The 8,559-nt window shown below is 35.2% G+C and overlaps 1 protein-coding gene across 1 annotated transcript; it reads left to right on the top strand.

Moving 5' to 3' along the window:
- Positions 1–3,588: 3,588 nt before the first annotated feature.
- Positions 3,589–6,567, top strand: LOC133688703 (probable mannitol dehydrogenase). The gene is made up of 5 exons (XM_062108276.1): positions 3,589–3,776; positions 4,007–4,120; positions 4,976–5,489; positions 5,902–6,055; positions 6,147–6,567. Exons 1-5 carry the CDS (start codon positions 3,676–3,678, stop codon positions 6,344–6,346), a joined length of 1,083 nt encoding a protein of 360 aa, XP_061964260.1. The 5' UTR covers positions 3,589–3,675; the 3' UTR covers positions 6,347–6,567.
- The last annotated feature ends 1,992 nt before the right edge of the window (positions 6,568–8,559 follow it).

Here is an 8,559-nt window from a genome sequence, read left to right as displayed (position 1 = left end):
TTTCGGATTTTTGGATTTCCTTCTTTGACCACGAGACGAGACTTTCAATTCCTGTGTGCCTGAGCTTGAGGAGAGCACGTAGTTTAGTGTTGAAGCTCTACTTTGAAGACATAATCTACCCTAGAAAAAATAGGTCAAGGGCAATCCACTTGTGAAAGGGGATTGTTGTCTATTTTGAACAGTTCATCTTGTCTTATGATGGGCAATGAAGATTTCTTTGTACCATGATTAGGCCGCCTTACAGTTGGATTGCTGCTAAATCTGGTGCTTATATATCCATCGAATGCTTTTTTTTTTCTCTTACAAGTGCAAGACGCAAATCTTGTGCACTCCCAGTTGCCTTGACGAGTCTCTAGATTACTTTTATTAGTTTAATGGTGTTAAGGATCTTTTGGCCAAGCAGCTCTCAGGGGATCCTCATGCATAAACATCACGTATATCTTATGATACCGAGTGATTGATTGATTGGACAATACTACAATGTGAATGTTTTGGCATTTGGTAAAATTTGTCAGCTTTTGGGATCTTTCCCTGTCCCAACCAGCGGAAAACAATGAAAGAATGGATGAAACTTCGATTGCAAGTACTGGTTCACAATCATTTTCCCAATTGGCTGGTGGAAAGAGGATATCCAAAGCAAACTGGTCGCACATATTGTATTTATGTATGTACTCAGGACTCAGCTACACCCTCCACCAGCACGAAAAGGACCCCTACCACGATGAGAATTGTAGCTATTGTTATGGGAACCAGAAGACTGTTTATGAGAAGAAGAATATTGACGTTGTGCAACGAAGACCGTGGGAGGTTGAGCTGGAGTTGGCAGTAACAGAATTGCCCATGGATTGAAGGAACTCTTATAAAGAAACTCATGAGTAAGGAGGTAACTGTGAAAATTAATATAAGAAAGAGGCTAGGTTTTTGTGGATAGAGTAGTCAACAAATCCTTGAATTCACTGTGAAATCCGCAAAATACATATAAGTTGAAATTCTCTAGCGAAATAAGCTCTATAACCGCTGTTGAAATTCTATAAGCCCTATAACCGCTGCTGCTTATTCATCAAACAAGGACTTTACATTTTGTAGAAAAATAATGACAAAATCATTACCTTGACAAAGGTCTTGGAAGGAGCCATAAAGTTGCATAATTCTAGAGTTTGCTGGGGAGACAAATGCTTATTTAAGAGCGCATCAAACACAACATGAAATTTGACAATCAACAACATGGTGCAACACATCCATGGAAAGGGAAGAGAGAAGTATACTCAAAATGATTGATCTAAAAAGAAGAACCATAGAATCAACAAATTGAGACAAAGGATATGGAAAAGAGCCATTAACAAAGTGAAAAAATCTCTGGCCAAGAAGATATAACTTCTTCTGCATTCGACAATAGAAATAATTAGTGTTTATGAGTTTCAAGGAAATTACTTATTGAGTTTTGGAGAGGGCACGACAGCTGCGAGAGGAGAAGTATTGGCAATAGCAGCATGGGAAGAAAGAGAAGAGTCGCTAATCAATGCAACTCATCAAGTGTTAAACACTTATCTCTCCAAAGATTATGTCATCGCAAATAACAATTTAGAAAACTACAATGACCTTATAGATCCTAAGAAGCATATTCAAAGTAGTATTCGAAGAATCCTTGAACTTGTAAAACAAAAGAGTAATGCTATGTACAAAATTTTCTCTACAATATTTTGTGAATCTACTAAGGTGTGGTATCAGAACGAGATATCCATACTTCCATTAAAATCTCCATAACTACATAAAAAATCTCTACAACGAGATCTTCATATCTCCATTGAATTCTCCAAGTCTTCATTGAAATCCCCATACGTGACTCCTTAAAAAATCATTACATCTCCATATGACATCTCCCTTGAGAATACTTGAATATTGCCTTCATTCACCACAACATTTTTTATTTTCTAAATGATAATGTTCTATCTCTTACTAAAAAAACTCTCATATTAACAAAATCTACAAAGATATACGCATAAACATTTTTGATACGAACATAGCCACAAAGATAATGTTTATATAGTAAGTATTTTTCTCTCCCTCTGGCACACCCTTTTATACATTTTTTTAGGATTGCAAGAGCCATACCCATAAATTTTTCATGCACGGAATATTTTCTTTGCACACATAACTTTTTCTATTCAAAGTATATATATATTTTTTGCATTGATAACACTGCTCATCACCAACATTTTCATCAATGGCGTGCATGGTACACCAACCATGGCATGACACAATAATTAATAAGCCAGAGCCTCATCATCGTTTATTTGTTGACATGCATCACATCATTGTTAAAAGCTTGTCAAACCGCTTCCAATGCAATAGCGGACAATGGTGTTCCGTCACCAGAGAAAACCATATGCATCGTTAGAGCAAGACAATTTAACCTTATAAGTGCACACGCCAACCAAGTTATCATCCATGTCCTTTTTAGTTCTTTAAAGTTTTTTTAGTTTAAAATTAGATCCCTTAAGTCTTAATTATTTTAGATCAATAAAATGAAATTTTATTTTGAAAAACCAAGCGCCAAACACATTCCAAAATGTTTCCTCAACATCGTGGAATTCCCATATCTATGCAAGTAAAAAAATAAAAATCAAGTCCAATCCAAAAAAAAAACCTCAATATGAGAAAGGATTAAATTGAGAAAAAAATCAAGGTACCAAAAAAAGTTGAATCTTTCTTATGCCCGTGCAATTCGATCCAAGATGTTTGCAAGAAAAAGGGGTTTAATGCGTGTCTGGTATTCAAATTCACTTTCTATAGCTTAAATTGTTTTAATTTAATTAATTTCATTCATTTTTTTTAAATCAAGCATCGATTGAGAGTCGATTTTGTTTGTTGACACCGTGATTAGCCGATTTGAAGCCAAACAAAACAAAAAACAAAATCTAACCCCAAGCTAATCTAATATAAAAAGAATAAAATTAAAAAAATAAAGTGACAAAAAAAAACAAAAGAACTAGAAAAAAAACAATGAATCCATAATATTTTCTCTCACGACGCATAAAAAATGTCTAATCTTAATTAGGCCTCGATCATAAATTGCACATTTCGGACCAAATATTGATGTGAACCCAGTGCAAATCCTAAATTGAATTAAATTTGGGAGTGAAGAGTAGTTGGAATTGTAAATGGGTGGCTGGAAAGGAAGGGAAAAACGAAACTCGTGTGAATAATGTGAAATTCAAACTGAGTGGGGAGGAAGAAATGCTGCCAGAAGAAATTGAGAGCCACAAAAATGTGTGGTGCGGATATTTTGACTCACTGGAGCAAAAGATGCCACGATCGGCCAGCAGAATGATAATGTATAGTTAAAGTTAATTTTAAATTAATTTTTATTTAAAAATATATTAAAATAATATTTTTTTTTATTTTTTTTAAAATTATTTTTTATATTATTACACTAAAATTACCTAAAAACAATAAAAAATTTAATTAAAAAAATAATTTAAATCTTTTTAAAACGAAAACACAAACAAAACCCAACCCACCGTCCCATCATGATAACTTCACCCCTTACGTCAGCCCAGTAATCTCTGCACACTATATATACACCCACATGCAAATTAAACTGTACTAGTGTTGAGTGCATATTGATCAGGAAGCCAAAATCTTGATCTTACAGTTGTATTTTTATAGAGAAAAATGGTAGCCAAATTGCCAGAGGAAGAGCATCCAAAACAGGCCTTCGGATGGGCAGCAAGAGACCAATCTGGGCTCCTCTCTCCCTTCAAATTCTCCAGGAGGTGCTCCTCCCTCATTGTCCATGATCTTCGTTTTACTCTCCACACATTAATCCTGCTTAAATGTATTAATATTAATAAATATCTGGATTTGTTTGAGCTCCAAACAAATTAATGGTCTTAATTAGTTTGGCATATATATATATAGAAATATGTCCACGCACAGCGTTAACTGCATGCTAATTAATGGGAATGTGGTTGTTGTGATTTTAATTGAAATGGGTTGTTTCTAGGGCAACAGCAGAAAAGGATGTGGCATTCAAGGTGTTGTATTGTGGGATATGCCACTCCGACCTTCACATGGCCAAGAATGAATGGGGCCTTACTCAATACCCTCTTGTTCCTGGGTACGTATATATCCTCCTTCTATGCCCTTTTTTTTAAGCAATGTGTCTGTTTTCATTTGAATTGATTCTGTTAATTTAGTAATTCTTAACTTGGAATTGAACATGATGGTATATGGTCACAAGAAAACAATTAATTTCTTGTGAATGAATCTAGTTATAGATAATTTGTTTAAAACTCGATTTGAAAGAGATAATCTTGGAAATTGCTAGCTAGAGGATAACCCATTGCCAATATATATATATATTTATATAAAAAACAAAAAAGAAGAAGAAAGGCTTTTGAGCGTATGAAGTTGAAAAGCTAAATACAAGTCAATATACAGCTGGTTGTAAAGGAATGTTTGTTGTGGTGCAGAGGAAAAGAAAAGGCTCCACTTCTTTCCAAATGCTGTGTTCCCATCGAAATTGTCAGGATCCTATAGCAACCTGTTTCAATGTAAAATGGCTATTTGCTAGCAGATTAGTACCTCTTAGGAACGTGTAATGGGTTGACTTTAGAGCATCAGGGAACTCCCAGCTTAAATTTGTTTTTCCTTTTCGTGAATGAGATCAGAAAGTTTTACTAAATCAGCTAAGCAACGAGCAAGACAACTTAATTAGGCAGTAACTAGGTTTTTGGGAAGGAAAATAGAGAAACATTTAACAGAATATACAAGCCTGATGATGCATGCATGTATGCAGATGAAGACAATGAAGATGTTTATTAAATTTGATGATTCTAATGAATTTCCATATTGTTTTAGGATCAGATTTTCTTCTTTTTTTTCAAATTAATTTCTTCGATGAAGTTAATTTAAGTGGCTATAGTTCTTAAAAATCTGAGTAATTAATGAGTTAAGTAATGTTTCAATGCAGGCATGAGATTGTGGGAATAGTGACAGAGGTGGGGAGCAAAGTAGAAAAATTCAAGGTTGGAGACAAAGTGGGTGTAGGGTGCATGGTTGGATCATGCCACTCTTGCGATAGTTGTCACGACAATCTTGAGAATTACTGTCCAAAAATGATACTTACCTATGGTGCCAAGAATTATGATGGCACCATCACATATGGAGGCTACTCAGACCTTATGGTTGCCGAAGAGCACTTCATTGTTCGTATTCCAGATAATCTATCTCTTGATGCTGGTGCTCCTCTGTTGTGTGCTGGCATCACAGTATATAGCCCCCTGAGGTATTTTGGACTTGACAAACCCGGTATGCATGTGGGTGTAGTCGGCCTTGGTGGTCTAGGTCACGTAGCAGTGAAATTTGCAAAGGCTATGGGGGTCAAGGTGACAGTGATTAGCACATCTCCTAACAAGAAGCAAGAAGCTGTAGAGAATCTTGGTGCTGACTCTTTTTTGGTTAGTAGTGACCAGGATCAGATGCAGGTAATGTTACTCCTAACCCAACTACTAATAAAATGCACATAATAAATAAATAAATCTTTTGAAAATTAAGATGGAGAAAGAATTAGAACTTTTTACCTTGAACACCAGAAAAATTAGGAATTAAAAACATGTTATCATAGTTTCATGGTACAGAGACGATGGAATTGTTAAGATCATTATAATTAAGTTAAAAATGACTAATCATTACCTTTTAATAATATAGTGTCCTAAACAATGAAATTCTTTAGGACAAGTTAAGGGTATTAAATAATTTTTATAAATTAATATAATTCTTATAAAAATATCCCAACAGGCACTAGTTAACACACGAAGAACTCATTCCTTACAAAGAAAAGTGGGTTCCTGTGTGTGCTAATTTTCTGATCATAGGATTTTTAAATTTATTTTGCAGTCTGCAATGGGCACATTGGATGGTATCATTGATACAGTGTCCGCAGTTCACCCTATGTTGCCTTTATTTACTCTATTGAAGTCTCATGGAAAGCTAGTTTTGGTTGGTGCTCCAGAGAAGCCTCTTGAATTACCTGTCATTCCTCTGATCGCCGGTATGTGCATGCATGTCTGTCAGAATAACTCATCTTGCTAATCGAGATATGGAAACTAACTGCACGTGTTGCCTTTGTGGGTTAATTACAGGGAGGAAGATGGTGGGAGGTAGTTGCGTCGGAGGAATGAAGGAGACACAAGAGATGATTGATTTTGCAGCCAAACACAATATAACTGCCGACGTCGAGGTTATTCCGATGGACTATGTCAACACTGCCATGGAGCGCATCCTAAAAGGAGATGTTAGATATCGATTTGTCATCGACGTTGCCAAAACACTAAAACCTTAGCCTGGCATTTGATCAAAAGCATGTAGCCTGTTTCTTTAGATGGACATGTATCTTCTTCACTTCATGGTTGGTCTGGTCCACTTGAGTTGTTTTGCTGTTTTATTATTACTATGTATTCTTCAGCTGAATTCTCAAGAATATCTGGGTTTTTTTGTCAGTGTACTATGAAGACGAGTAGACACGTAATCATTTAATTTTAATGCATGGCTATGATTTCATCACATTAATTGGATCATAGAGCAGCATCCAACTGGTTTGGGTTTTGCTGTAAATGTTGCCTATAACAGAGATTATGAATTATCTTCTCTTTTTTTGGGGTTTTCCCTCAAGACAGAAGGTTTTCCCTAAAGAGAGAAGGCATGAGTTCGTTGAGCAGTAGCTTTTGGCTATTTTTTTTATTACTATACATTATTGAATTTTGCAGAACCATCGTCCTAATTCTGCAATTCGGTACTATTCAATTTACGGAATCAACAACTTGGTTACCGAATATAATTTCAATAATGTATAATTTCATTTAGATTTTAAAATATAATTTATATTTGACTTAAATACATTTTATTAAATAAAAAAATTAAGTTAGAAATTTGTACATATTTCTATTATCTTGTATTATTAATTAAATTTTAATTAAAAACTAAAATAACAAAATAATAAAATTCAAACTCATAACAATTTAATTATCAGAATTACAATACTATATCTACTTAATAGTGAATAAAACTTTGATTTTATATCAAAAATCTTCTAAATTCAATATTAAATAGAAACCTAATATATAATTTATACTTGTAACCTTAAACATCCATCATTAACTTGACAGGTACAAAATACTGAAGTCATAGGCATCATTGCCTCTCTCATTTTCAGGGAAAGACATCTATGAAGTGATTTTATTATGTCTGTATCAGCTCTTGAGAATTGTGCTCTTCCACTCAAACTTTCAACTCGACAATATATTTCGGCCAATCGAAAGCAATATTCGTGTTTAAATGTGGAAGTTCTCAGCTATCTTTTCTGATAATACCTAAATTAGAATAAAGCTCAGCAAGATTTCTTTCCACCAAGTCAGAGACAACGAAAGTCTTGTTAATCCCTTCACATGCGTCACTTCACTAGTTAGGTGACGAGATTTTAATTGGATTTCTTTATTTCAATATTCAAAGCATCGGACAGAATTCACAATGTGTAAATATGTTAAGGTTTCTTAACAAGTCAAGAAGAAAAAGATGATGAACAGAGAATTTATAAGAAAGAATTTGAGAGAGAAGACTTGAGACTGAATTTTCTGTATTCTATATTCTGTTTTTTACTCATAACCTTCATCATGGTTTTATAGCAACTGAATTTAACTACTAACTGACTATTATAACTAACTATGACAGCTGTAACAATATGCAACTAACTCTGACTAACAACTAACAGAATTAGCCTTCCCCTTGCTAACGTGTTGCAGAAGCTACTAATCCTGCACCACCCTTAGCTTGCCCATATAATGCATTCCTTCTAGGTACGTAACAGTACCCCCTCCATGCAAGATTCTTGTCCCAAGAATCTAAAGCTAGTCACGTATCAATACTGAAATCTGGTAATTGTAACTGCAGCTCTGTCAATTCTTCCCACGTAGCATCTTTAGGGAATGAATTCGACCATTGAATTAAACCTGCTACCACAGCTGCATTACCTATCTTCATAAGTTTCCTTTCCAGTATTGTAACTGGGTATACTTTAACTCTGCCCTCATCATCTACGATGGGCAAAGCTTGAGAAACGATGGCGACCTCTCCCACTTTTTTTCTTAATAACGAGACATGGAACACAGGATGCACTACACTTCCTGTAGGCAACTGAAGTTTGTAGGCTACTGCTCTAATGCGTTCAAGGATTTGGTAAAGGCCATAATACCTAGGATTTAGCTTGTAATGCTTCCTGTACATGACACTGCCCTTCTTATAGGGTTGAAGCTTTAGAAAAACCCAATCTCCTACCAAAAATGTCCTCTTTGATCGTCTTCTATCTGCCACCTGCTTCATTTGATTCCTTGCCCCTTTGAGCAGCCCTTTGATTAACTGATCCATATTGATCCTTCTCTGCATCCACTCCTCCACAACAGCTACTTGAGTAGCCTCAGTAAGCACCATCTCCCTTGTTGGAGGTGCATATCCATACAAAGCCTGGAATGGAGATATGCTGATCGTGGAATGGAAGCTGCT

This window comes from Populus nigra, chromosome 3 (genome assembly GCF_951802175.1).
Source record: "Populus nigra chromosome 3, ddPopNigr1.1, whole genome shotgun sequence".
NCBI classification, from domain to species: Eukaryota; Viridiplantae; Streptophyta; class Magnoliopsida; order Malpighiales; family Salicaceae; genus Populus; species Populus nigra.
The sequence above is the reverse complement of the archived record's forward strand: the minus strand, read 5'-3'. Positions and strand labels throughout refer to the sequence as shown.

Excerpts from the sequence above, each read along its gene's own strand:
- LOC133688703 (XM_062108276.1), top strand. The coding sequence starts at position 3,676 with ATGGTAGCCAAATTGCCAGAGGAAGAGCATCCAAAACAGGCCTTCGGA. Across the intron at positions 4,121-4,975 it reads CAATACCCTCTTGTTCCTGG|GCATGAGATTGTGGGAATAG; the intron begins GTACGTATATAT and ends GTTTCAATGCAG. Across the intron at positions 6,056-6,146 it reads TGTCATTCCTCTGATCGCCG|GGAGGAAGATGGTGGGAGGT; the intron begins GTATGTGCATGC and ends GGTTAATTACAG.